We start from the raw sequence: 24807 nt of genomic DNA, 5'->3' as shown, positions 1-24807 counted from the left end.
GCAAAGCAAGCCAAGCGCACACATGCACTGTTTTTGTGTGCGTGTGTCAGTGCGTTAGATTACATCTAATTCAGTTACATCCAGTTAGGTGACTTCCAGTTGGGCACTGTCAAGGCCATTTAGTTCCACTTAGGACCAGGTAGTGTTGGGTCTAATCATACTCAATAAGGTCAAAATATTGTAGATTGAATTGGGTCCAGTTAGATCCAGTTGGGTCCGGGTACTTGAATAGTTTTAGGTCCCTTCAGATCCTGTTAAGTCAAGTTACTGTAGATTTCACTGGCTGCAGTTAGATTCAAGTGAGTTCCAGCTTGGTCCAGTCAGATCCAGTTGGGTCAAGTTAGTTCCAATTAGAAACTATTAGGTCTGGTTTACTGAAGATTGTTTGGTCCAGTGAGGTTCAGTGAGATAGGTCAGGTCAGGTGACCTCCAGTTTTGCTGTGTCAAGTCCAGTTAGATCCAGTCAGGTCTAGTTAAATCCAGTCCTGTTCGTTTATTGCTGTCAGATCGAGCCAGTCAGGTTAAATCCAGTCCAGTTTGAGTTTTACCCAATAAAATCGAGTCCTGTCCAGTTGGATGCAGTTGTGTTGCAGTTTTGTGTTTGTTGGCTGGCTAAGACGTGCAAGAAGTTCAGTTGTCGCCATGGAAACGAGAGAAGGTCCTGGAAGAGGAATGTTCACATTGTTTACATGAAGAGTTCACTAGTCTTTACCTCAACCTTTCACCCGTCCTCCCTTCCCTCCTCGTCTCTTCCTTCACTTCCCTTCTTCTCCTCGTCATCTTCTCCTCAAGGCCTCTTTGCTGACTTTTCTTCCATCTTTCATTCAGGCCTGTTGAGGATTAGCTTGTTGCTCCTGGCACAGCAACTCTTTCTTTTCTTTTCCGAGTCATCATGTGACTCTGACTTGGTGGATTCTTTTGTCTTTCTGTGGTGTCGTTCGCGCTCGCACACGCGCACGCACATACACCACAAGGGAAATATTTGAATTCAAGCGATATATTTTCTTGTCACATGTTCATCTGGGAGAGGGTTTGTGGTAGAGAGACTGTGTGAGAGATGTCTATGTGTAAAGGACAATCGTTCTATTTGCCAAATTTTCTATAATCTTCGACCTCTTTATTTTGCAACTTCCGGTTTGTCGACGTTTTACTTTGAAGGGATAAAGAAACGGGTAACAGCTGAGGCTAGGCGCTGACTTGACACCGTATATGAAGACGCGTTTGAAAAAGTAAACAAAAGATTCACAGTCGACAAATTCAACAGTTTAACGATTTGAAAGTGGCAACAAGGTAAAGAATTGTGCTTATGTGTCAAAAGATTTATGTTTGTGATTAGATTTTTAGTTATTAAATTAATCGCTTCTGGTTATGCTCAACGTGTATGACTGATGGCGTCATGTTTATTTTCTTGCTATTACGTTGTAAACAGTTTGTGTATGAGCCAAAAAAAGGCAGTAAAAAGAAACCTCAGACCACCAGTAAAGCGTTCATCATTTCAAGCCGCGCAACAGTTTGTGTGAAACATAGTGAGGCACAGTGTGTGGCGCCCCCTCTTGGCCACTACAAAATGCTCTACAAACGGAATTGGAAGAGTTATTATAAGAATTTATTATTATCACAATAATAAAAATCATTATAATAAGTCATCTTGGTGTAACAACCTTGGCTGCGCCCCCTGCTGGATGGTGACGTCATATTTGTCTCGTCAAGTCAAATCTAGTCTCATTAAAATAAATTAAAAAAAATCATAATACTAGAAAATTTAACAAAAAAGAACATATAATAAAAGCATTAATTTTACACTTTACACTCCATATGACAACGCTGTTTTTGTGAGTCAAGGGGTGGAGGCTTGACAATTTTGACAGCCGCCATGCTGAGTCCAGCTCGTCGTCAACGTTTCTTTAAAACACACTCTTGCCACAAAAAACAAAACAAAAAAACCAATCAACACGCAAATAAATAAACAAACAGCAGTTGCACACACATGTATGCGTTTCACTGCAGGACACACTTGTCCTTGTCGCTGTACTTCCTCCTCCTCAGCGCCAGGCCGCGCTCCAGACGTTCGTCCTCTTCCAGTGCCCTGCAACACACACAACCCCACACACACACGCACACCCCATGATGTGTGTGTGTGTGTGTGTGTGTGCATGCTGAAAGTGGTTTGCCACGCACGTACCCTCGCTCCTTGGCGTCCATGTTTCTGATGACATCATCGCGCTTGTTGACCAGCGCCACCAGCTGATGCAGGAGGATCTGCTCACGCTCTCGCTGGGCGTGCGTCTTCTGCCAGTCTGCAGTGCACACACATGAACGCACGCGTGCTCAGAAGGGTCACATGACACGAGGCGAGCGGCGCCAGGGCGCTCGGCTCACCTTCGACGGCCATCGAGACTCGCAGCTCTTGGTTCAGCAGCTCGAAGCGTCTCTCCAGGTCCTGCTCCTCCTGCCTGTCGTCATCATCACCACCACCATTATCATCATCATCAACATCATCATCGTCGTGATCATGTGACCTACAGCAATTCTAGGTGGTCTTGTCTTCGTATCAAGGCGTTCTTCTTGTTGACCAGCGTGAACCACTCCTGGATCAGACGCTCCTCCTCAGCGCGGTCGCTTCCTGTTGTGTCACATGTACACACACCCCTCAAGTTGTGCACACTTGCGCGTGCGCCATGTGCGTGTGTGTTTGTGTGTGTGTTTGTGGGTGCCACACCGCTTTCCATTAGGCTCCTGAGGCGTCGCTCTACCACCCCCGCCCTGCTGTCTATGTGCTTTTGCTCCACCTCCAACGCTGCCATCTCCCTCAGCACGTACTGACTCGTGTCCGGAACACACTGACCACGATACGCGCACAAACATGGAAACAGGGAAGGATGGAGAGGAAGGAAGTGAGGAAGTTGGAAAGGAGGAAGGAAGGAGGGAAGGTTGGATGTGAGGAGGAAATGAAGGAAGGAAGGATTTAAGTAATAGAAGGAAGGAAGCAAGGAAGGAAGGAAGGAAGTGAGGAAGTTGGTAAGGAGAAAGGAAGGAGGAAGGTTGAATGTGAGGAGGAAATGAAGGAAGCAAGGAATGAAGGAAGGAAGAGAGGAAGGAAGGAAAAGAAGTAAGTGAGGAAGTTGGAAAGGAGGAAGGAAGATTGAACATGAGGAATAAATAATAATAAGGAACAAAGGAAGAAAGGAACAATGAAGGAAGGAAAGGAAAGAAAGGAGGAAGGATATAAGTAATGGAAGTAAGGAAGGAAGGTTTGATGTGAGGAGGAAATGAAGGAAGGAAGTAATGGAAGGAAGGAAAGGAAGGAAGTGAGGAAGTTGGTAAGGAGAAAGGAAGGAGGAAGGTTGAATTTGAGGAGGAAATGAAGGAAGGAAGGAAGGAAGGAAGGAAGGAAAAGAAGTAAGTGAGGAAGTTGGTAAGGAGAAAGGAAGGAGGAAGGTTGAATTTGAGGAGGAAATGAAGGAAGGAAGGAAGGAAGGAAGGAAGGAAGGAAGGAAGGAAGGAAGGAAGGAAGGAAGGAAGGAAGGAAGGAAAAGAAGTAAGTGAGGAAGTTGGAAAGGAGGAAGGAAGGCTGGACATGAGAAATAAAGAAAGGAAGGAACAAAGGAAGAAAGGAACAATGAAGGAAAGGAAATGAAATGAAAGGAAAGGAAAGAAAGGAGGAAGGATATAAGTAATGGAAGTAAGGAAGGAAGATTTGATGTGAGGAGGAAATGAAGGATTTAAGTAAAGGAAGGAAGGAAGGAAGGAAGGAAGGAAGGAAGGAAGGAAGGAAGGAAGGAAGGAAGGAAGGAAGGAAACAAACAAACTGACCATGTCTTCTTCTTTGGCTTGCTGGGACTCTGCACAAACAAACATACACACACACATAGTGAAACAGACGAAGCCCTTTCCTGTGTGTGTGTGTGTGACTTGAGGTTCTGACCTTGTACCTGTGCGCGTCCTGCAGACGCACCGATGAGTTCACCATCACCCTGAACACAACATCAAACACGAGTCACACCGAAAGAAGAAGAGGAAGAAGAGGATGAAAGGAGAGGGCGTGTGGAGCTCACCTGTGGAACAGGAGGCGTGGCCTCTTCTGCAAGGAATAAGAAGCGCAACAACACATGAACACTCTCGAGTGCTGAAATCGAACAATTTAACTATCAATGCTAACCTGCATTAGCCTGTTTATGGTCTCACATGATACGTTAGCATTATGCTAGCAAACCAGCAAACAAGATGGTTTGGTTGAACATTTGGCCGTTTCAATATACAGTACAGTCAACCCCTGTTAGTTATTGACACCCCAATTAAAAGCTTTATAATTGTCTGTAGATGGCGGCAAAACACTACTTGCACTTTCTGGTTGGTCTTGGGCCGACTTTAGCGCGAAGATGCCACAAGATGGTGCCAAAACCACATTGCGAACTGCATGATTGGATTTCTTCAGAGTAGACTAACCTTTAAGCGGCCTCTTGGCTCTCGGCGGCGGGACCAGCAAGGCGGCTCCTCCCTCGCCCGGCGCGTCGTCGGCGTGGCTCCGGACGTGCGTGAAATGACTCCGCAGCTGACTGGCGTACGTCATCACCATGAGGCGGTCCGGAACACCAACCATGTCAGCCGGCTCCAGGAGGCGTGGCACGCCCACAGACACCAAGGCGGCGAAGGCCTGGGGGGGAAAGGCCAAGTCAAATCATGCCATGTTGTCATGGCGCTTATCTCATTGATGAGTTTGAGACGTCCCGTTTTGTTGGTGGCCCTTGAACGCAACTCTGAGATGCTTGTTTAGCGCACTTGTGCTGTTGCAATTTGCTTGTGCTAATAAAGTTTTGGCACAAAGTAGCAACTGAAATCATCCGCACGTTTTGCAGCAGGCCTGAGTAGTCATCAAAATTCCACTGCGCTAAGATATTTCCAAAAGAACTTAAATGATTCACTTCAAATATGCATACAGTGTACATGTACACAAACAATTTGTAAAAGTTGAATACAAAATGTAACTAAATAGAAGTAAAGGAATACTTAAGTCATTGAACAATTTGCATCAGTGAAAAGTTCATATTTTGTTCAGATTGAATTTGATAACTTCATTATTTTGTATGTACAATTAATACCTTTAAAAAGTAATTGTACTTGCTGTTGACTGATGACGACATCACCTGTGCTCACCTGTTTTCTTGGTTTAGTCAGTAAACTGAGCCATGATTGGTCGTTACCTACTTCCTCAGCACAGGTGATGTCATCATCAGTCAAGTTAAAAGTAGAAGAATTACTTTTTAAAGGTATTAATTGTACATGAAAAATAATGAAGTTACCACCTAATATATATAACAAAATATTAACTTTGTACTGCTGAAAATGGCTCAATGAGTCAAGTATCCCCTTAAAAACAAACATTTTGTATTATTATGCCTTTTTTTTTTTTAAGAAAAAAACTTGTAGTCAAAATAAACTAAAACAAAGGTTAATCTTATATGAGTAAAGTTTATTTCAAGAAATACACAAAAAGGAAAAATTGCCATATTTTTTGTTAATTTTTCAAGAAAATACTGCGGAATATCATCACATGAAAAAAAGTTTAAATACATTAAAAAAAAATTATTATTATTATTTTTTTTATATATTAGGAGATTTTTAAAAATTGTGCCACTATTTGAACATCGCTCCTTACTTGTTCTTCTTGGATTGCCAAATGTTTTTTTGGGTGCTGAATGGCATCAGTGTGCAATGAGCCCTGACCCGCAATGATGACATCATCAGTACTGAGGCCACTCACCTTCTTGTTGTTCAGTTCCATCTCGTGACCTTTCAACTCCTGAAAATCTCTGAAGGGACAAAACGAGGATGGTGCGTGACAGAACGGCAGCGAATGGTTGAGTGATTGACAGGTGTAGCGTTACATGAGGTCGGGGTGGAAGTGATGCAGGAGGGCACAGAAGGCCAGGCCGTTCTTCCAGGAAGCGCTGAAGTCGGTGACCTTGACCCCCGCGTAGCCAGCCGTCACCTCCTGGCACCACTGCAGCAGAGACTGGCTGGAGGTGACCAGGCCCTGCCGGAGGTCGAACACGTTAGCATGTTAGCGTTTGACTCGCTGTTGCTGCTGCGTTTGCGTTTACCTCGCCGCCGTCACCGCCGTCGTCCTTTCCGTCAGCCTCCTCTCTGATTGGCCCAGCGCTGCTGTTATCATGGCGACCGGTGACACTGCATCGCTCCGAAGGCCTGACGCGGATGAAGATCATGATCATCATCATCAACCTCATCTTCAAGCAACAGCATGGTCCTCATAATCCGCATCATCACCCCCATCGTTGTTAACCTCATCTTCATCATCGCCTTATCATTCTCAACATCGTCATCACCATCCTCATCTTCATCTTCAATGTTGTCATCATTATAGCCTTACTGTCAAAATCCACATCTTCATACTTATTGTCAACATCGTCGCAACATTATCATCTTCATCCTTATCATTCTCATCATCGTCATGCACATCCTCATCGTCAACATCATCATCCTCATCTTCATCCTTATCATTCCCGTCATCATCCTCATCATTCTTAACATCCTCATCTTCATCCTTATCATTCTCATCATCGTCATGGTCATCCTCACCGTCAACATCCTCATCTTCATCCTTATCATTCCCGTCATCATCATCATCATTCTTCACATCGTCATCTTCATCCTTATCATTCTCATCATCCTCATCCTTATCATTCCCATCATCATCATCTTCATCATTAACATCCTCATCTTCATCCTTATCATTTTCATCATTGTCATCTTCATCATCTTCTTCATTCTAACCTTTAACATCATTATAATTCTCATGATCGTCCTCATCTTCATCATCATGCCCATCTACATCATCATCCTTGTGATCCTCATCTTCGTCATCATTATCATCATCATCATCATCATACAATCCTCATCTTCATGATCATTATCATCTTCATCCTGACCGTCATCATTCTCATGATCATCCTTATTTTCATTTTCATCATTCTTATCTTTCTTATAATGCATGAACATTCTCCTCATCTTCATTCTCTCATGCAGCCGCTCATCTTGAGGTTGTGTATGTGTCATGATGTCGTCACGGTAACTTACACGCTGTCTCCCGGCGACCTCTGCGGCTGCTCGGCCAGCTGCCGTGCGCCGTCTGACTCCGCATCTAGAATCTCGCCCGGGACGGGAACCAGGAGCTTCCTGTCGTTGGGAGGCTTGTCCAACGCCATCACCTGGATTTTGTCCAATAGGAGACGCTCTTCCTCCTGTAGGTGTTGCTGCTTGGTCGCATGGTCCAAGCGAAGTGGGCTTGCTTTTGGATCTTCTCGCTGGGACACGGCGTCCGGACCACGCTGGACGCTGACACGTTTATCTTCGCAGGTGACATTTTGTCTGACATCATCATTGTCATGATGGCGGGCAGACGGTCTGCAGTGAAGAAAACGTTTGACAAGCTCATCAAATGCTCTTCTCGATTTATTTATTTTTTTACAGTATGCAGAAGTTAAAATTGCGTGCAGCCGGTGTAGTACCACGCTGTGCTACAAGGCAGCACTGAGCTCAACTGGAACACATGCAGCGTAATTAACTCATTCACTCCCAAAGACGTATTTACACGTTTTTAAGTTGTTGTTTTTTTTTCATTAATGAAACAGATGAAGCACACTTTTTTTTTTTTTTTTTTTTAATAACTACCATCGCTTTAAGCTTCCACTTCAGGTCAGAAACTGCATCAAAGCCTTCATACAAAAACTCTAGCAAGCAAAAACCTAAAAAACGTATAAATAAGTCTTTGGGAGTGAATGAGTTAAGAGCAGGAAGAAGAGGCAGAGAAGGTCCCCAATTGTCATCCAGCAGTGTTTGTTCCCACTGAGGAGAGCAAATACGCCTGTATTATTGTATGATCTGGCGTTCATACAACGGGCTTTGGTTTACAGTATAAATATTAACATTCTTATAATCAATTTTGTCTGGTTTAATGGTTTAAACTATTAATATTGGAAATTACAATCAATTTTTTGCAGCCGGTCTCATTCCAATTGTGGGGGTCCAGGGTCTCTGCATGCCAATGTTCATGCAGGCAGGCCATCACGCAGAGCAGACGCCACTCACTTAACCCCGCTGACCCCCCCCCCCCCCCCCCCCCCCCACTCACCCTCCTGTGCGCCCCCCCATGTAGAGCTCAGCCAACCATATGGAGCCCAAATCCTCGTGACCTGGCTCAAACTCCACCTCCTCCACATCAGCACCAGCCTCCGGATGAACAAATGAGTCTAGACCAGGAGTACCAGGAAGGCAAGGGGGACCAGGATGAGCAATATCAACAGCAGGACCAGGAGGAATCGGAGAACTAAGATGAGCAGGAGGACTGCGATGAGTAGAATCAGCAGGGGCGCCAAAAGAATTGAGAGAACCAAGAGGACTACAAAGTCTAGAAGAACCTAGATGACCAAGTGGACCAAGAGAGCTGAGAGTACCAGGAGGACTAGGAAGACTATTAGAACCAAGATGACCAGAAAGACCAAGAGAATCAGAAAGACTTGAATGACCAGGATGACCAAGAGAACTGAGAGTACTGGGAAGACCAGGAGGAGCAGGAAGACCAAGATCAGCAGGATTTCTGATCTCAGATGGTGTGAGGTGTGTCGTGCCATGCTCTTCATCGTCATCTACACGCTTCTCCTCCTCATATGCAATGTCATCAAGCTCCGCCTCCTTGAGAGGTGGCTCAGTCTCTGATTGGCCGCTGATGACTTCCTGATAGTGTTGTCGTTTCTTCTCCTGGCTGCGCTTCACCTCCTTTTGTCCTCCTCCTCTCACTCTTCTCTTCATTTTATGTTCGTCACCTGCTTCCTTCTCCTCTCTATTCACCGTCTTTCTTTCCTCTATCTCTTCCTCCTCCTCTTCTGCCTTCTTTCCTTCTTCCCCACTCTTCTGCTGTTGTTTCTCTTTTCCTTCGTTTGTCCCTTCCTCCGCTCTCCTTTCTTCTTCCCTCCTCTTTTCCTCCTCCTCCTCCTCCTCCCTCTTCTTCTCTTCCTCCTGCCTTCCTTCTTCTTCCTTCCTCTTCTTCTCTCTTTCCTCCTCCTCCTCCTTCTCTTCTTCCCTCCTCCTCTTCTCCTCTCGTTCCTCCTCCTGTTCCTTGGCGGCGAGACGCAGCCTAGCGACCAGACTGAGCTGTGATACGTCTACGGGGCCGGGCTCTGGTTCAGGAACTGCGTAGTGACCTGAGGACACAACCCGGGTTGACGGGTCCACCACATGGTTTAATTGGACCTCCAGTGAACCGTCAGAACTTTGCTGGTTGTCTTCAGCCACTGCCACCTTGCTACAGGACAAAACAAAACGTCATAAAGGGTCAGCTGGATCCAGGTCCTGGAAGCTCAGCCACATGACCCCCTTGTAGTCACGTGATTACATCACTGTCACATCACACAGTGCCATGAAGTTAGAACAGACAAACTTAGATGATGAAATACAGTCAAACCTCGGCTTTCGAACATAATCCGTTCCAGAAGGCTGTTCCAAAAGCGAATTGTTCGAAATCCGAAACAATTCACACAAATTAAATTAACGCAGTTAAGCTAGCGTCATTTAGAACATCACTTCCGGTATGTGCTCTTATTGTGAAACCAAATGGTGACACTTCCGGTTTCGGGCTTAGCAGCGCAACATCAACTTACGAGTAGTATGTGGTAACGTGCGGATGAGGAAACACCGCCCAAACATTCGTAACAAACATTTTAGAAGGAACAAGCTATAGCTGATTCTGGCAAGAAGGTTACAGACAAGAAATACGGACAACAGGACCCACCAGTCATTGACTCACACGCTCGCGCCAGACTTCCTGCTGCTATCGCTGCTGGCGAAGATGATTCTGTTCAAGCGGCCACACGCACGAACGCGAGGGTAAGTTGTGTCACCTGAACTCGCTTTCCAATGAACAGACTACAAATTATAAAAATTAGGATTCATCTCAGTTACGCAGTTAAAGTTGAACATATCAGATTTAAGGAATAGACAGCTTTGTAGCCTTTTCTCCACTCGGCGAGTGAGTCGCGTTCAGGTACGCTCGGCTTTTTTTCAGTTCGAGAGCCGATTTTTTGGACGAGTTCTGAGACATAAAATTCTCTAATTTTATGGTCGAAAACCGATTTGGTCGAGAACAGAAGCGTTCGAAAACCGAGGTTTGACTGTATATTACATGATGGATTGCGCTAATACAGAAAAATGACTTTGATGATCATTTTACAGGGTATTATTTGATTTGGGCCAAAAAACAAATTCCTGAATTGCGGCGTGAAAATACATTCAAAGGTCCACTGCACGCCACAGAAAACTGCATACTGTATTTACTTTTATTGAACCACAAAAACGTGGCATGATTGTCAAGGAAGTTATTTATATGGCTTGGTGGTTCAAGCACCAGTTCAACACTCACCTCCGTGCCACATGATCCTCAGCCTGGTCCTCTCGCTCCCCCTCAGCTGTTGACATCTGCATTGCAAGTGTTGAAGTCTCCCGGCCTGCCAAATTTGACGCATCGTCTGCTTTAGCATCTTCAACTGCTGATACAGCGGGAGAACAAGGAGGCGTGGCCTTGGCTATGATAGGCCCAACAGGAGCGTCCACCTCAGAACTTTCACTGTCAAAGATAAAGGAGAAGTTCTCACAAGACAAACCAGAACCAGAACTTTGTAAGACTACTAAACAGACAAAATGACGGACAGGAAGAAGACCATTAAATACTGAGATGTCCTCCTCTGCACAAAGCTAGCGTTCTCTGGGCAGAAAGGTGGGACTTGTGTCAACTAGAACTTTCCTGATTGTTTCTAGTTTTCTTCCCAGTGTGCCCCTACCACTTTCCAGAGTTCTATAACGTTCCAGAGCATTACTACAAGTTTACAGCATTTAAAGAGCTTTCCAGACCATTCAGCAACTTTCTGGAGTTTCTACAAATTTCCAGTGTTTCAACCACTTTCCATGGTGCATGACTAGAATCTCCTTCTTTTGAGAACTTCCCAGGGCATCCCTAAGTCTTGCCAGCATTCCTGGAACTTCCCAGAGAGTCTCTAGACCTTCCCAGAGTGTTTTTAGAGCTTTCCGGGGCATGTGTGTAGAACTGTCCAGTATTTGTAGAACTTTCCAGAACATATCTAGAATGTTATGAAGTGTTCGTAGAGGTCTACCTAACCCTTACCCTAACCCCAACCAAAATCCAATTCAGACTCAAACTCTAAAACCAATTCTTGACCGTCAAAAAGCGGTCTGGAGTAGTCGGGCCCAACCAAAATGTCCTCACAAGGACAAGTCGGTCCCCCCAATGATAGTTAAACCGGGAATATGGGTATCATAATGTATCAAAAATACAAACACACACACACGTGCAAGGGGTCATCAGTGGTGACAACAAGGAGAAACTCACCCTTGATTGGCTACCCGCGTCTCTTCTGATTGACTGAGACTTGGATCTGTAAGGCAGCTGCTCATTCTGCTCTCCTCTTCCTGCCCCTTCATGTCTTTCTCCTCCTTTAACCTTTGCATCTCTTTCGCCACTTGCATCTTCACCCTCTCCTCTTCTTGACATCTCCTCTCCTCTTCCTCCTCTTCCTTTCTCTTCTCTTCTTCCTTCCTCTCTTTCTCCTCCCTCAATCTTAGCCTCTCTCTCTCCTTTTCCACCTTTGCTCTCTCATCATCATCTCTCCTCTTTCTCTCCAGATCCTCAGCTTTCTTTCGCTCTTCCTTTTTCTTCCTGTTCTCTTCCTCCTCCATCAATTTGTGCATCTCCTCCTTAACTCTCTGCTCCTCTTCATCCCTCCTCTTTCGCTCCTCATCCTCCTTTCTCTTTTGTTCCTCCTTCTTCCTCTCCTCTTCCTCCCTTTTTTTGCTCTCCATTCTTTCCTTCTCCTCCCTCAATCTCTGCACCTCCTCCTCCTTTCGTCTCTGCTCCTCTTCATCCCTCCTCTTTCGCTCCTCATCCTCCTTTCTCTTTTGTTCCTCCTCCTCCTTCCTCTCCTCTTCCTCCCTTTTTTTGCTCTCCATTCTTTCCTTCTCCTCCCTCAATCTCTGCACCTCCTTCTCCTCCTTTAGTCTCTGCTCCTCTTCATCCCTCCTCTTTCGCTCCTCATCCTCCTTTCTCTTTTGTTCCTCCTCCTCCTTCCTCTCCTCTTCCTCCCTTTTTTTGCTCTCGATTCTTTCCTTCTCCTCCCTCAATCTCTGCACCTCCTTCTCCTCCTTTTGTCTCTGCTCCTCTTCATCCCTCCTCTTTCGCTCCTCATCCTCCTTTCTCTTTTGTTCCTCCTCCTTCTTCCTCTCCTCTTCCTCCCTTTTTTTGCTCTCCATTCTTTCCTTCTCCTCCCTCAATCTCTGCACCTCCTCCTTTCGTCTCTGCTCCTCTTCATCCCTCCTCTTTTGCTCCTCATCCTTTCTCTTTCGTTCCTCTTTCTTCCTCTCCTCTTCTGCCCTTTTTTTGCTCTCCATCCTTTCTTTCTCCTCCTGCAATCTCTGCACCTCCTTCTCCTCCTTTAGTCTCTGCTCTTCATCCCTCCTCTTTTGCTCTTCATCCTCCTTTCTCTTTTGTTCCTCCTCTTTCTTCCTCTCCTCTTCTTTCCTTTTTTTGCTCTCCATTCTTTCTTTCTCCTCCCTCAAGTTCTGCGCCTCCTTCTCCTCCTTTAGTCTCTGCTCCTCTTCTTTTCTCCTCTTTTGCTCCTCTTCCTCCTTTTTCTTTCTTTCCTCTTTTTTCCTCTCGTTCCTTTCTTTCTCCTCCCTCAATCTCTGCACCTCCTTCTCCTCTAAGACTCTCTGCTCTTCCTCCTCTCTCCTCATTTTCTCATCCTCTGCCTTCTTCCTCGCCTCCTCCTCGTCCCTCACTTTTCTCTCTTCTTCCTTCTTTTTCTCCATCCTTTCTCTCTCCTCTCTCAATCTTTCCATCTCTCGCTCCTTTTCCACCTTGATCCTCTCCTCCTCTTCACGCCTTCTCTTTCTCTCCTCTTCCTCCTTTTTATTCTGCTCCATCCTTTCTTTCTCACCCCTCAATCTCTGCTCTTCCATCTCCTTCTCATCCCTCCTCTTCCTCTCATCTTCCTCTTTCTTTATTTCGTCTCTCCTCCGCCTCTCCTCCTCAATTTTCTTCTGCTCCATCTTTTGCTTCTCAACTCTCAGTCTTTGAATCTCATTCTCCTTTACTCTCTCCTCTTCTTCCATCCTCTTTCTCTCCTCTTCCTCTGCTTTCCTTCTCCTCTCCTCTTCCTCCCTCTTCATCCTTTCGCTCTCATCCCTCAATCTCTGCAGCTCCCTCTCTTTCACCTCCTTGACTCGCTGTACCTCCTGTCTCTCCTCTTGCATTTTTTGCTTTTCTTCCTTCTTTTTCTCCTCCATCTCTTCTTGCCTCCTGTCTTTCTCCTCCCTCAATCCTTGAGCCTGTGCCACCATTTTCTCCTCCTCATCCTTCCTCTTTTTTCCCTCTTCTGCTTCCTCCTCTCTCCCCCGCTTCTTCCTCCTCTCCACGTCCTGTTCTTGCCCTCGTAAGCGTTTCCTCTCCTCCTCCTCTTGTTGCAACATCTGTCGTGTCTCCTCCTCCCGCCTCCGCCGCTGCTCCTCCTTCATCCTCCTTTCCTCCTCTTCCTTTCTCATCCTCATGAGTCTGGCTTCCTCCTCGTGAACCTGCCGGAGTCTCCTCTCCTCCTCTCTTCTCCTGGCTTCTTTCACCTCCTTATCTCGCTTCCTCCTTCTCTCCTCCTCTTGGCACAATCTGTCATCCCGCTCTCGCTTCTCCTGGAGGAGCCTCTCCTCCTCGTGTCTCCTCCTCTCCTTCAGCTTCCTCAGCTCCTCCTGCTCCTGGAAGAGTCGCCTCTTCTCCACCTCCAGCAGTCTCCTCTTCTCTTCCTCATGTTGCCTCCGCTTCCTCTCCTTCTCTTCCTGCTCTTTCTGGTCCTGCTCCTCTTGCGTCGCTTCTCCCTCCTCATCCAGGGCAGATAACCTAGTGGAAGGCTCCTTCAGCAGGCTGCAGAGGAGAAAGAGAACATGGCTTAACCTTCTCTTTCTCTCCTCCCTCCTTTTTCCTCCTTTCTTTCTCCCCCACTCCTTCTCTGCTCCCCTTCCTGTCCTACTCCTCTCCCTTATCTATTATTTTTTCTGTTTGTTCCTCTCATTAGTTTCCTCCCCACACTCTTGCATTCCGCTACGCGCTCCTTTTCCACCTCTTTACCTTGCTCTCCTTCCCTTTCTTTCAATTCCTTCTCTCCTTTCTCTCCTCTTCCTCCCTTTCTCTCACCTCCTTCCTCTTATTTGACGACTTCCCAGGTTTTCTTTTTCTTCATTCAGGTTTTCTTTTTCTCCGCAAATATCTCTCTCCTCTGACTCTATGCACCTCCATTTTCTTTATCTTTTCTTTCTCCTCACTCGAACTTCGTATCTCTTCTTTCTGTTTATCTTCCTCCATCTATATTTCAGTCCACTCTGCTTCTCTGCTTTTATACTTATTTTTTATGTTGTTCTTCTTTCCTCCTTTCCTTTGATTCATCCACTTCTTTTCCTCCTCTTTTATTATTTATCTCCTCCAATCTTCTCCTCATTACCCTTCATCATCCTTTCCTCTTCTTAAATTTCTCCTCCCTCCTTCTTTCTTCTCCCTTTCTTTCATTCCTCATCTCACTTCCCTTCCACTTCTCTTTTTCTTTCTCCTCTGACCTCTCCTTGCACTGCTTTCACTACTCTTCTCTTTAACTCATCTTACTCCCTTTTCTCTTCCATTCATCATCTCATTCATCTTCGCTTCCTTTTGTTTTCCATTCCTCATCTCCTTTCTTTCTTTCTTTCTTTCTTTCTTTCTTTCTTTCTTTCTTTCTTTCTTTCTTTCTTTCTTTCTTGTCTATCTCTCCTCCCCTTATATTGATCGCTTCCATACCTCTTCATCCTCCTTTTTAATCCCCCACAACTCAAACTCACCCGCCCGAGTCCTGCTCCACAAAGAAGCCTCCCGATTGGCTCCCGCGCGTCCCAATGCCGACATCGTGTAGCGTTTCTCGTCCCGCCTCCACACAGCGACGGAGGTCGTCGGCCTCCTCGTCGCCGTGGAGACGGGTTTGCTTGGGGGTGATAAAAGCTGCCAGGACGCTGGTGGAAGGCCGCTGGGGGGCGGAGCTTTCGCAGCAGGAAAAGGGCCACGGAGGGGGCGGGGCTATGATCAGCTCTGATTGTAATTGGCCGGGACTGGGGGACATAAAAGGCGCTGATCAGGTTTGACTTGCACTACCTTTGTTTGACTGAAGGGAGGCTGCCCAGGCGGGTGCAGGCCAAAGCAAAATGCGTATGGAACGTCCAGCAGGGGGCAGGTCAGCTCACAAACACTTTTTTGTTAGCATGGTGTTAGCTTGGGCGCTAAGCACAGAACCAGGATGGAGCTCACACTCGGTGTATGTGTGCGTGTGTGGGGGTGTGTGTGCGTGTGTATTTTTATGGCCCCACCTGCCCCTCACTAGCTCCTCCAGGTTGGCCATCTTAGAGTCGTGCATTGTGACTGGTCGTCCAGATGAGGGGATGTCATGGGCAGCCGTTGTACTTTGGCTTGCGCTTGGTGTCGTCTCCGTGGCAACAGATGATGCCACCACCTCGGCCATGGTGCCTGCGTAAGAACAAAAAGACTTGTGATGAGGAAGCTAACGAGGGTTGACAAAATTCCAGAGTTTCTCAAAACTGGACATCTTCCATGGGAATAAACATGAATTTGTGGGAATACAATTAGAATTTAAAGACATATTTTGATGGAGTCTTGAAACCATCTTGCTGCAAATGTAACTGTTAACGGGGAGCCAGCCAAGCCAAGTTAAGTCAGCCGCCACAACGGTTATTGATAGGCTACTATCAGGTGGGCGTCGCCATCGACGAGAGACGGAAGTGCTCAGCTGTAAACACCGCTATGCTACTATGTTTTAATGTTGTCATCATGGTGGTAGTTTGTTTGTGAGGTTGTACCTGCAGGCGGGCTACTGGCTGAAGGAGGGAGGGAAGCCTGCGGCAGGGGTGGGCGAAGCGCCGGTGCAGCAGTCTCACAAAGGGCGTCCAGGTCCGGACGACTCAGTAGTGGCACAGCGACGATGTCACCAGCGGGAGGAGGGGCAGAGGGTGGCACTGAGGGAGAGAGAAAAAAATAAGAACAACACTTGGGATTTTTGGTAAGATGCAAATTACTTGTTTACATAATATTTTGATTACTTTGTGTGATATAAAAAGACAACATTTGAATGAAAAGGAGGACAGAGGAGAATAAAATCTATTTTCGGATCTTTTTTTACAGGGGAATAATGACATTTCTATTTCCCAATTAGCATCTATTTTACCTAAATGAAAGTTTAAAAACAAACAGGTCTTAAGCTATGTAAAAGTTGTGCATGTTGACCGTAGTTACATGTGTAAATTCACTTTGGCTTGACTGTCACACTGCAGTGAGATAACTCACCCGATTGAGTGTCGCTGGCAAAGGGTGAAGGGGATGCGGGGCGGCCCACCGACTCTACCACTTGAGCTTTGAAAACTTGAGCGCCACCTAGAGGACACAAAAAATGAAACATGCCTGCAAAGTGAGAGGACGGAGTATGTTACCGGAAAGGTCCCCTCCGCCGCCATGACACCTACCTGACACACCGCTGACGTTAGCTGAAGTTTGGACCACAGGGGGGCGCGACTGGTATGACGCGGCAGCTAAAGGGGAGGCCAGCATGCGTAAGGAGAAGATATGAAAAAAAATGAACAAAACGACAAGCAAACGCAGCCTAAAACAGCACTGACTTTCAGTTTTGGATTTTTTGGGGGGGGACTTAAGTGTACATTTTAAGACATACCAAGGTCTAATTTAGCAAACTTGGCATATAGTGCGTAAGTGGTAGGGAATGAGTCAATGTTTGTGAGTCTGAGCACGCCAGCCTCCATGCTACCTTTTCCTTGAAAGATGGCAGGCAGCAGTGGGGGAGGCGGCGGTGGAGTGATGAGGGGGAGGGGCATGGCACAGGAGGAGTGCGAGGGGGGCGGGGTCCTGGGGGGCTGGGTGGGGTTGGGTGGACCGTCCCCTTGGATGATTGATGGATGATTGATGGATGATTGATAGATGAACGATCAGGGAAAAACAACGAGAGGGAAGATGGAAATAAAGGTAAGGAAGACATATCATGTTTTGTTTGTTCAACAGGAATGGCAGCCACCGGTATGTTCTGACTCAAGTCACAGGAACAGTCAGAGGAGCAGTCACAAGAGCAGTCAGAGGAACAGTTTACGGAACAGTCAAGGGAGCTGTCTAAACAACGAAGGAACAGTTAGTTGAACAGTCAGGTGAAGAACAGCAAGAGATCCATTCAAAAGAACAGGCAGAGGAAGAGTCAAACAATTTCATAACGGAGCTACAGAAGAGCTAAATAAACAGTTAGAGGAAGAGTCACAGGAAGAGGGAGCATTCACAAGAACAGCCAAAGGATTATGGCGGGTCGACTGAGGAACGGTCAGAAGATCGGTCATAGGAACTGTTAGTGGAACAGTCAGAGGATCATCCAAAGGAATCAAGGCACAGTCAGAGGAACAGCGCATTTTTGCGTAGTTTGGGGTGAGCATGCGATAGCAAGAATCTACCTGACACGTTTGTGGGTTCAGGTGGCGGAGGGGCGGGGCGATTGGGCCTTGTTAGAGGGCGCGGAACGGCTGCGTCAGCCGGAGGAGAGAAAGAGGCGGGACGTGAGATAAAAGAAACAGGAAGAAGCGCAGGGAGGGCTTTGACGCCTTGGAGTTTACCTGCCGCTCCGCTAGCGGACTTTCCGTCGCCATCCTCGTCGCTCTCGTTGAAGTCCTCCATGTTGGCCACGTCGGGTTTGACGCTCATCAGGCTGGCGACGCTCTGCATGTCTTCGTCGCTAAACACAATTAATGTTAGCTTAGCTTAGCTGTACTCGGCTAACGTAAGCGAGGCTCTGCACGTCTTTGTCGCTAAACACAGCTACCGTTAGCTCTGTGCAGCTAAACTACGCCGCGCTTGACTACTCACGTGGCTTTTCCCTCACGCACGAAAATGCAGGACAGCGACAGCTTGAGCTCCGCCTCCACCACTTTGACGGACAGCGGCTTGAGCGGCAGCCTGATGTCCGTCTGCGTCGGCGTCACGCTGGCGTAATTCTTCAGGTTGATGGCAGCAGATGCGAGAACCTTGCGGTGGCCTTTGGACTCCTGTTGGATCACACACTATAGTCAGAGGAACAGCTGACGGCATGAACTAGTCAAGAGGTATGCAAAGGAGCCAGAGGAACAGTCAGAGGAACAGCTGACGGCATGAACTAGTCAAGAGGTATGCAAAGGAGCCAGAGGAACAGTCAGAGGAACAGCTGACGGCATGAACTAGTCAAGAGGTATGCAAAGGAGCCAGAGGAACAGTCAGAGGAACAGCTGACGGCATGAACTAGTCAAGAGGTATGCAAAGGAGCCAGAGGAACAGTCAGAGGAACAGCTGACGGCATGAACTAGTCAAGAGGTATGCAAAGGAGCCAGAGGAACAGTCAGAGGAACAGCTGAAGGGATATTCTCGTCAGTGACAATGAAGGCAATTCTGAACAGTCTGAGGATGAGCCAAGAGTTACAACTGATCGAGTTGATTAGGTACGCAGAGAAAAATTCAGAGGAAGGGTCATAGATACAGTCCTAATAACATGAATAGAAACACTGAAGGAATAAAGTCAGGGAGGGCGAAGAAAGAAGAGTCTGAGGTACTTGGTTCTTGTTAGTGGCATGCTGAGGAACAGTTCGCGGATCAGTTGAAGGACTGTTCTGTACGAGGAGAGTCCGAAGAAGAGTTACAGGTACAGCAACAGAGAGCAGACAAAGAAACAGCTCAAGGTATGTTTTGGATGAGTAGCGTGCCAAGATATGGTCAGAGAACAGTCAACGACCAGTCAGAGGTAAAGCTGAAGGAGTTTTATGGTCGGTTGGCGGTCAGGGGAAGAGTCGTGACAAGTCATAGGAAGAATCAGAGGAACAGCTTTCTGGTCCAGTGGCTGGCAGAGGAACAATCAGAGGAAGAAAAAAACAGTGCCCGATGATTGTCCTGTACGTTGAAAGCTGAACCACCGCATACAGTACTCACACCCTCAATGACGAAGGTCCACTCTTTGTCCTCAAAGGCTTCAGCACCCGCTTCCTGGAGACACGCCAACACAACACACACATCACAACATGACCACAACCACAAACCTGACACAATTTGGAGCCTGCCAGCTACCTTGAAGAGCGTCACAGAGATGTCCACGTTCTCCGGGACGGGCCACAGAACCATCCCTCTGTACGGGTTCTTGATTCCGGGCTGCCAACTGTGCAGCTACAAACACACACACACACTTGAATCTGTCTTTATGGGCTAGTAGGTGTGCAGACCTTTTCAAATTGTTAATAAACAATAGGTACGGAAATTCCGGGTGGCAGAAAGAACATGACTCACTAGCAGATTTGAAATGAAAACAAGGCAAAAGTTGTTGTGTTTGGGGGTGCTTGTGTCTGAGGAATTTCAATAAATTAGCCAAACCCTCGATTCTGTAAACTGTCTGAATTCCCTCCAACTATTTATTTCACATCTTTTGAATTGACACATCATACATTCAAAACTATGGTGGTGACATCAAGGCTAAAATCTTCACTCAAGCCATTTCCTGTTTTCTATTGATTTACATGCAAGGGGAAAACCCTTTAGACTTGTAATATTTCTTTTTGTGACATGTCCTATGCATGCAGAGATGCGTCACCTTGGAGCACATGCGCCGGTTCCTCCTGGTCCAAACCACACGCAACTTGTCTGGTTGCCTGCACATACATACAAACACACAATGTTTTGTGTGTACATGGGACATGTTGTGTGTACACTTTCCAGAAGCATCTTGAGGCACAAACTCATGACGATCATGAGGACAGTTGACGTTTGTGTACAGGCGTGTGCCGGATCGTCCACGGGCATAAAGGAAGTGAAAGAGGAAGTTGCACTGTCATCACGTGACATAAGCGTGCGTGAGGTGTATTGGAACACACAACAGTTGTCAACTTTTTGAAGTCAATTTAATACAAAACAATTGACTCGACTGTTGACACTTGTGCTGTTTTATGTTGTTTGTTAACTTGCACGCAAATGGTGTTATGTATTAATCATAAACATGTTAAGTTGTTGAAGGAAAAAAAAAAGAAAGACATGTACACTCAAGTGTGAGTTCAAAGTTCATGACTGCTTTGTTATTACTGCTACTTTGTTGTTACTTTGTTACCTCCCTACATAGCGATCTTTTACGCAATCATTGTTTTGTGTGAATTTTTAAGCATTTTTGGGGGGCAAATTTTATGCGACATACTGTGAGTTGTTGTGGCACCACGCTGGGCGTAATTAATGGTAAGAAGAACAGAGCTGTTTGTGCTCAAAGATTTTGAATTCTCATTAGCAAGGGGTGTCAAACACCATTTAATTCAGGGGCCACTTTCACCCAAATTTGAGCTTAACTGAGCCGGACATGTCCCTGGCCTAATAATAGATAAATATCGACAGGACAAAATAGTTTTTGTTTGTGTGGTATCAAATTTAACGTTTATTGCAAAAATACTTGAAAAGGTTGTCGCGCAACAGCTGAATGATGACGTTGTCGCCTTAAGCTAACGTGTGAGCCTGTCTATGGTGTTTTGAATAACGTGTTAGCATTACGCTCGCAGATGTTACATAAAAGAGATGCTTTGATGTGTATGCCTAAATATGATTTTTTTTTTTTCCCCCCTAAACTTGTGCTGGCGAGTCTTTGTGATTCATCAAAGAGACATCATATCACAGAGTGACAAGTGCTAAGAAATACTTTGTACAAGTATTTTCAGTGTTTTAAATTAATTTAATTGCATTCAAGTGAGCGACTAAACATTTTAAAATAATCACTCGATGCATTGACAGCTGACGCGGGTACGCGCGCGTCCCTCACCGCCATCCTTGCCGGAGGTGCCAAAGAAACACACGAAACGACATTGTCATCAAGAAAATGTATGTCGCGTGTATGTCCACTCACCATTTATCTTTGCATTCGAGGAGCAATTCCTGGTAGGACGCAACAAACTGAAACTTGGAAGCTTTTTTGCCAACACGCTGAAGTCTCTTCCACACTGACGTCATCGTGGACACTCAAAACACGACCCGCGTGGGTCGAAGCGGCTCTAAAGTTCTTCTGGTGGCAAGCACGCGCACACGCGCCGAGCGACGGAATCAAGTCACACTTCGGGAAGTCCCACGAATGTCCCACGAGGCGCGCGACCGCGTCCTGTCCCGCGATTGGTGTGGACTTTCAAACGCACGCGCACAAACACGCAAACTGCTGTTAAGTATTTCAATCTCCACGTCCACGCCAGACTTTGATCCTATTCTTGCCACGCGCCCTTCTGCCGTATGCCGCAAGCCTGAAAGTGGCTTTGGAGTTTCCGCGCTGACTTAAGTGCGGATGCGCGTCCACGCGGGATGACAGCGGGGGACTATTTTTAGGATGATTGACGGGAACAGCCGCGTAGAGGGGCGGGGCGTGACTCAGGGATTCCGACACAGCGCGAGAAGCATGATTTTTTTTAAAAGAAACTTTTTTTGCATGTTGCTCAAACATCTGACCCCGCCCACCAGCGAATGATAAGTGACGTCAACGTTGAAAGCTTGCTTATTTGTTGTTTTGAGTTTCCGGAAGGACGCGCGTCTTGTTTGCGTCTGGCGGCCTCTCGTGGAAACAACAGGTAATATCCCTCCATTCTACACAGAAAAAATGTTGAGTAATATTATACTTGGAAAAAAAAAAAAAACTATTGTAGTTTTATTCATTCAGAAATTCCAAGTAAATTTTGTAAGGACAGTTTAATTATAATTTCTAAGTGAAAATGTGATGCAATACAAATAATAATAATAAAAAACCCTCCATCAGAAAAAAATCAATCTGCAAGCAACTTAACTTCACATTAAACCATTGTCCATTTTCAACAAAACTCATTAACGTCTGGAAAACATCCAGATTTTGAATCTTGTGGCTTCTTGTGAAAATAGGTGGAGTTTTACAGTTTGAGTCCAAGCATAATTAGTATGGCGTTGTGGAAAAACTGGAAACTGACCATATTTGGACATATGGGGCAGCCCTGCAACAGTGACGACATAGCGGGCGTCGCAGCTTTCTTTTGTTGCATCCGTAAACTTTTGTGGGGCACATCCAATATGGCGGGCACCGCAGAGCCAACCAAATGTGAGTCCCATGTGCGAACCACTACGCCACTGTGCTGCTCTACAACATGTAAAGTGTCCCTTGAATATTCACAATTTTTGGCTTTTATGTTGGAGGAGTTGGGGATTGTTGTCGGGAAGATTTTTTTTTTTTTCTTTTAATGCGGATCAAGAAGTACAGAAGTCAAGTGAGCAGACAATAGGTTGCCATGGAAACAGTGGAATCATTTTAATGGCCAAATGCTTTGAAAAGACAAAATAACTTAGAAAAACAACAGAGCTCTCCCGCGACGCCTCGCACGCTTGTCGGCCCACATGCTTCAGAGTTCAAAGGGCAAAGCGCCCTCATTGGCTGATTTCCCGCAGGCTGCGCAGGGAGGTGGCGCAGCTGGAGATCAGGTTGCACAGCTGGATGCTGGACTCCAGCGAGGCGCACGTTTGCAGCTGGCTGCTGGCCCAGCGCATTTTGTTCAGCACCGCCTCTTCGGCGTCCTGCAGCACGGGACGCCGAGCTACCGGACGCAATGCCGCGCTGGGCGGCGGGGGGCGGGCAGCGGTGCCGGCCCCCGGGATGGCGCTTGCGGCTCCGGGGACGATGGCGGCGGGGGATGCCGGCGCGGGCGGGGCTGCGGCCGCGGGAGGGACGGCTCTGCCCCCGGCCGCCGCCCCCTCGCAGTGCTCCGGTCTGGGTTGGGGGACGGCGCCGCCGCAGTCGGCGCTGGCGATGCCATTGACGTAGGTCGGATCGGACGGCGCCGGAGACTGAGCTGCCAGACGCCGCTCTCGCACTTGGGACAGCGCCGCCTGTGCATTGAGGGCTGACAGGACACTCATTTTTAGCGGACTAAAGCTAATAAAGTAGGTCAAAGTTTTGGAAAACTATTTACTGTAGAAAAGTATAGGGAGCTCTTTACTTATTTTCATTAAACTTTTGAAGACATGATTTCTATTAGTCTGGGACAAAAACAAAAACAAAACTTCAGCATTTTGCAAATCTGAAGAGATGTTTAATTAAAATATGCTTATGACATTTCAACAAAGTTGTCTAAAGTCAATGTGTGTGGGTGTGTCTTACCAGGGTTATCCTTGTCAACGTCAGAGTCCAGCTCCTGACACGAGACACAATAGTTCTTGCGTGTGCGGTCCTGCAGTAAAATGGTCTGCAAACAAACAACGCTCAGAATGACACAAAATGGCTCCTGCATGTGTGCGCACACGTGCACGACACTTACTCCGCAGACTTCGCAGCACTCGCCCAGCATCTTGTAGCCTTTGAGGAGGTAATCCCCCATGACCTTGCTGATCTGGTCCTGTCTCTCCCTGCGAGCCTGGATCACCTTCATCTCAGCCTCGGTGGGGGGCTCCCACTCCAAATCTTCTTCCTCCTCTGGCGTTACAGGACCAAATAGAAAAAGACCAATTTAAAAAACAAACAAACTACATTTTACTTGTAATTAAAGTAACATTGTCCATTGTTTTTGTAAATTTTATACTTGGAATTTTAGAATTACAATAATGACCTTTTATTTTGCTGTCTTTTACTACATTCATATCACTTTACATTTATACACCAAAAAAACTGCGAAATTGTAAATTTGAAGTCATTCCCAGCATGTTCCAAGCGTCAAACAAGACTTTGACCCATCTGGCGAACAGCACTTAGCTCAAGTGTGACAAAGTAGCTAGCTGCTAGCTAGCAAAACCGCGCTAACGTTAGCCAAACAACCAAACGTCAAGTTCGCAAAAGTCAAGACAGTAGAGAATTTTTTCCAAAGAGTTCGTAAAGAGCATCACTTGTCTCGGCGTCTGGGAATTGCTAAGCAGGCAAAACAAGCAAGCAAAACAACAACAAACCTCCATGAAGCGACATGTTGCTGCGCGGCGCCTCACGCACGTACAGCGTCCTGACGTCACAATTTTTCTTCGCAACAACTGGCGGGGAGGCGAACGTCCTTTCTGGAGCGCTGCTGTCTCCCGCCGGCGCTTTGGTGGAACTGCAGGGACGGGGGCGGGACCAATCTTGGCACATTTGTGTTGTCTTTTTTTCTCCAGAAAGCACTTGAAAGACTATATCTGGAACAAAATGATTGTAATGACCCTCCATCGCGGGTGGCAGGTTTGCGCTCCAGCTTAATTGCAGATATTTTTGTAAAGAGTTGTCGTTGTCAAACTTGTCACTTGATTTTGTTCTGCCTGTTTATCTTGGGTCGAATTCCACTATTGACCACGAGATGGCAGCACACTAGTTGGACACTAAATTTTACATCAGTCTATTCATCTTCAACCAGATTGAAGATGAGTGACAAGAAACGCCGACAGAAAGTGACAACTGTCTGATTATGGATCTTGTCAGATGATAGTTTGGAAAAAATGGGACTGACTTTATAAACTAGGCCATTGTTGTTATTCGAAATGTATATCTCCCTGTTTATATTTTGAATTCTCATATTCTGTATGACATTATCCTGTAACGGTCTGGAATGTAAGCACCGCCCATTATGGGGTGGGGGCTACTTTACTGCAAAACATCACGGAAACAAGAACATTAACAACAACAAATGAAGAAAGAGAGAATTCCTTTG

At 46.4% G+C, this 24807-nt stretch overlaps 2 protein-coding genes across 7 annotated transcripts; both read right to left on the bottom strand.

Moving 5' to 3' along the window:
* Positions 1-1584: 1584 nt before the first annotated feature.
* LOC144006842 (uncharacterized) lies at positions 1585-21622 on the bottom strand. 6 transcript variants are annotated; one of them, XM_077505910.1, is made up of 29 exons: positions 21045-21622; positions 19758-19815; positions 19241-19336; positions 19106-19159; positions 18017-18195; positions 17767-17885; positions 17608-17676; positions 16624-16689; positions 16448-16534; positions 15964-16119; positions 15457-15613; positions 14938-15201; positions 12064-13993; positions 11417-11916; positions 10433-10636; positions 8150-9319; positions 7096-7422; positions 6102-6204; positions 5886-6034; positions 5762-5810; positions 4447-4654; positions 4056-4081; positions 3926-3974; positions 3814-3842; positions 2720-2840; positions 2524-2623; positions 2380-2453; positions 2183-2297; positions 1585-2086 (listed from the first exon to the last, which is right to left on the bottom strand). In XM_077505910.1, the coding sequence occupies exons 1-29, from the start codon at positions 21146-21148 to the stop codon at positions 1999-2001; spliced, it is 6651 nt and encodes a 2216-aa protein (XP_077362036.1). In that variant the 5' UTR covers positions 21149-21622; the 3' UTR covers positions 1585-1998. The 6 variants fall into 6 exon arrangements, with proteins under 6 accessions (XP_077362036.1, XP_077362035.1, XP_077362032.1 ...); XM_077505909.1 differs by having other exon boundaries at positions 11417-12216; positions 12364-13993; positions 21045-21621; XM_077505906.1 differs by having other exon boundaries at positions 11417-13993.
* Positions 21623-22429: 807 nt separating this feature from the next.
* znrd2 (zinc ribbon domain containing 2) lies at positions 22430-24218 on the bottom strand. Its single transcript, XM_077505915.1, has 4 exons — positions 24080-24218; positions 23458-23612; positions 23301-23385; positions 22430-23043 (listed from the first exon to the last, which is right to left on the bottom strand). Exons 1-4 carry the CDS (start codon positions 24093-24095, stop codon positions 22571-22573), a joined length of 729 nt encoding a protein of 242 aa, XP_077362041.1. The 5' UTR covers positions 24096-24218; the 3' UTR covers positions 22430-22570.
* Between the last annotated feature and the right edge of the window lie 589 nt (positions 24219-24807).

The sequence above is a fragment of the Festucalex cinctus genome, chromosome 18 (assembly GCF_051991245.1).
Source record: "Festucalex cinctus isolate MCC-2025b chromosome 18, RoL_Fcin_1.0, whole genome shotgun sequence".
NCBI lineage: Eukaryota > Metazoa > Chordata > Actinopteri > Syngnathiformes > Syngnathidae > Festucalex > Festucalex cinctus.
The sequence above is the reverse complement of the archived record's forward strand: the minus strand, read 5'-3'. Positions and strand labels throughout refer to the sequence as shown.